Consider the following 3,982-nt stretch of genomic DNA (forward strand, 5'->3'; position numbering starts at 1 on the left):
ATAGATTATAATTGGAAACTCAAGAAATTTGCAAAAAATATTAAATATGTCTTCTTTATATATAGTGAGTATTATTCCTAGCATTCTTTGGATTTGCTAACAATTGGGACTGATTTCACATTGGCAATCAGAAAATATTATTTAGTTCATACCTGATGAAATGTGGTAAATAACATTTTGTAAATATACTTTAACACAATCTCTACTTTCTAAATTAATTTGACAGCAGTATCATCATGTTGACAGAATTTAATATTTTATTCTAGAAATAGGCATTTTCCACTTTCTCAGTATCTGTAAGTTAAGAAAAAGTTATTTTCAAGTTAAAATCAATTTTCTAGGGGAGACGAACAATATTTGTACAGTTATCTCTTTATCACAATTTTTTTAATAACATTCATTACTTCCCTATTTCTTAGACTGTAAATGAAAGGGTTTAATAAAGGAATGACTAGAGTATAAAAAATAGCAACAGGCATATCATTATTGCCTTCTTTAAATGAATTTGGCCGAATATACATGAAGAGCAGAGAACCATAGAATATTGACACAGAGAGAAAGTGGGATGCACAAGTAGATAGAGCTTTTCCTCTTCCTTCTTTGGATTTCATTGTGAATATAGTGAAGAGAATATAGAAATAAGAGATTAATACTACAGTGATAGTAAAGACCTGAATAGAGCCTGACAAGATAAGTATCATCAATTCATTAAAATAAGGGTCAACACAGGACAGTCTGTATAATGGAAGGACATCACAAAAAAAGTGATTTATTCGATGAGACCCACAGAAAACTAACCTAAATAGAAGTCCTACATGAACCATGGGATGCAGGTTTCCAGCTATGTAGGCTCCTGTGGTCATCTGAATGCAGAGTTTCTTTGACATCAGAGAGTGGTACTGCAGAGGGCTGCATATGGCCACATAGCGGTCATAGGCCATTGCTGCCAGAAGAAAGCAGTCTGTAGTCTCAGCAAGACAGAGAAAATAAAACTGTGCCATGCATTCATAGAGGGAAATCCTTCTGTCTTCAGAAAAGAAGTTCTCTAGCATCTTGGGAGTGATGGCACAGGAACAGCAGGAATCCATGAGAGCCAGGTTGCCCAGGAAGATGTACATTGGTGTGTGAAGACGGCGCTCCATGTAAATCAAGGCCACCAACCCTAGATTCCCCACCATGGTGACCAGATAGATGGCAGAGAACACCACAAACAGAAGGGTCTTAAAGTCTGATTGATCTGTAAACCCCATGAGAATGAATTCTGTCATTAAGGAGTGATTGTTCTTAGTCATCTCTTGCTTTTCTGTTGAGAGAGAAATTATGTGCATACAATGTACTTATTAAGAGCATGTGATTTTCAGTTTTTTCTTTTTAAATTTATCTTTCTACTTATTTATTTATATTTATATATGACAGCAGAATGTATTACAATTCTTACTACATATATATAGCACGATTTTTCATATCTCTGGTTGTATACATATATTCATACCAATTTGTGTCTTCATACCTGTACTTTAGATAGTAATGATCATCACATTTCACCATCAATAATTACCCCATGCCCCCTCTCTTCCCCTCCAACTCCTGTGCCCTATCTAGAATCCGTCTATTCCTCCCATACTCCTGCTCTCTATCTCACTATGAATCAGCCTCCTTATATCAAAGAATACATTCGGCACTTGGTTTTTTGGGATTGTTCAAATCCCAAAGTTGTTCAAATCCTAGTGAACTTGTTGAATTCAAAGTTTGTTTTGCTTTAAAAGGCTGTTTTCTCTTATGAGTTAGGGGTCTATTGGGACATTAGCATTATCTTCTCTATCTCCATCCATTTACCTGCAAATGCTATGATTTTATTCTCTTTTATTGCTGGGTAATATTTCATTTCTTTTATAACAGAGGAGTGCCTTCTTCTAGAATCCCATATACTCTCTAGTTTACTGTTATATCTGCTTCCAGGGAGACCTTCACTTGGCAAAATTGTCAGCATCTGTGACTTCACAGTGTGATTCTTACCTTCACAAAGACATCTTGATAATTTCAAGATGAATACTGGAAGTGAAAAATATTTATTTGCATACATTTATGCAAGTATAACATAAAAATTTAGCATACTCATATTTGGATCATTGTTCCCAAGTAATTATAGTGTCTGTATTTGTTTAAGTTCCCTAGGATAAATTTAAAATTAATTTTCTATTCATATGTATTTTTTCCTTACTGAGATACAATTTTTATAAATTCTTTAGGTGGATTAATTTTTTTTTATAAAAAGCATTACAGGTATTGGATTTTTTTTTGAGATTTTACAAAGATCACTAGGTACTATGGAGTGGACTAGTCATATTTAAAGTGAATTACTTTGAAACATTAAATAAATAATGCTGCACATGTTATCACCTCTCAAACATTTCCTAATGTCACAGCAATTTTCATAAACACCATTTCTGTCCATTCCATGACTTCCATTGATCTTTTTTCCAAATATATAAATCCTTTTTCATTTTTATGGCATAGTTTATTATATAAAGTTTTATCTAAATGTTCCAGAACACCCTGCTCTCATTTTCTGAATTTAGGAGCATGTTTTCTATAAACAACACAATCTACAATTTCTCATGTATAATTTAAATTGTCTTATTTTTTTCACAATATCTGAAAATTTTTGTAACCATATATAAGCATTTTGAGGTTATTTTTTTAACATATTTCTGTGATGGAGCTGTAAGAAACTCTGGGAAGAAAGCAGAAATAATTCCAATCCTAGTTCTCCCTGTGAGTAAATGTTTGTCTATGAATGATCCTTAGTGACCTCTTGGTGCCTGCTTATTGATATTTTTGAAGAAGAATGTACAGGGAATATGTTTAACATGATCATCTTAAGTATGTTAGATATTTTTATTTCACCTAAATTGACTCATTTTAATATTTTGCAGTTTCCTAAGAAAATTTATGATTCTCTAAATTAATCATATATAAAAAAGTTTAAGACTCCCCTTTATATTTCAATTTTAAAAATTTAGAAAAAGAGAAAGTTGTTCAAATCCTAGTGAACTTGTTGAATTCAAAGTTTGTTTTGCTTTAAAAGGCTATTTCCTCTTATGAGTTAGGGATCTATTGGGACATACTGACCAAAAAAATCTTATAAGTTCTACTCTCAAAATGTGTTTGTACTTCCATAATCAAAACATCAAAAGGAAGGCAGTAGAAATTTCTTGGTTCTAAAGTTCTGAATTAAAGCTACATAATTAGCCAGTTAGATTAGACACTAGACACAATTTTCTAAATATATTTTTGTTATATTTGCCTGCATTTTATAATTGGATCTTATGAGAGTCTGATGAACTACAATATTATACCTCATTTTAGTTTGCCATACTATTAAATTTTTGAAAAGAATTAAAATGATAAGTATGGCATTAAAATTTAGAAATAATGAAAACTAGAAGGTAAATATTTATAGTCACAAAAATTAGAAGTTACAATATGTTAGTCCAGTTTTCTTACCTAGATTTCTGTGAGAATAGCTTTTTGCAAGTGCACTCTCTTCTTTATGGTCAAAGTGTCAGGATTTAGAATACATAGATACCTTGTTCTCAAAAGCATATGAGGAACTTAATGTGAGTTTATGTCCCTTGTACTTCCTAATGTTTTCCTTTATATCCTAAGGGGATCAACCTGTGATGACCTCAACTTATTCCTTGGAGATCATAAATCTTAAAAACAAATAAATCATTTGAAATTAATTAAATATGTACTGTGAGTTGAGATTAAAGTAGATACCCTTCACTAAAGTATGTTTGATGATCATCTTGCTGATTTGCTTTTAAAAACCGCTCTTCTTTTGCAATTCTCCTCACAAATCTGTGCACAAAATACACTATCTCTGATATAAAATGTGTCCCTATTACTAATAATATCCGAATCTTCTGCACATCTCTCTCTACTTAGAGCAGCATTGTTTAGTTTTTTTTTTCCTAGC

The 3,982-nt window shown here is 31.9% G+C and overlaps 1 protein-coding gene across 1 annotated transcript; it reads right to left on the bottom strand.

Moving 5' to 3' along the window:
* Nucleotides 1–365: 365 nt before the first annotated feature.
* On the bottom strand, nt 366–1,292 carry LOC143408528 (olfactory receptor 5K3-like). Its single transcript, XM_076868351.2, has one exon. The coding sequence runs from the start codon at nt 1,290–1,292 to the stop codon at nt 366–368; it is 927 nt and encodes a 308-aa protein (XP_076724466.2).
* Nucleotides 1,293–3,982: the final 2,690 nt, after the last annotated feature.

The sequence above is a fragment of the Callospermophilus lateralis genome, chromosome 10 (genome assembly GCF_048772815.1).
Source record: "Callospermophilus lateralis isolate mCalLat2 chromosome 10, mCalLat2.hap1, whole genome shotgun sequence".
In the NCBI taxonomy this organism is placed as follows: domain Eukaryota; kingdom Metazoa; phylum Chordata; class Mammalia; order Rodentia; family Sciuridae; genus Callospermophilus; species Callospermophilus lateralis.

Bases quoted from the DNA above. Each gene is read 5' to 3' on its own strand.
- LOC143408528 (XM_076868351.2), bottom strand. From the start codon at position 1,292: ATGACTAAGAACAATCACTCCTTAATGACAGAATTCATTCTCATGGGG.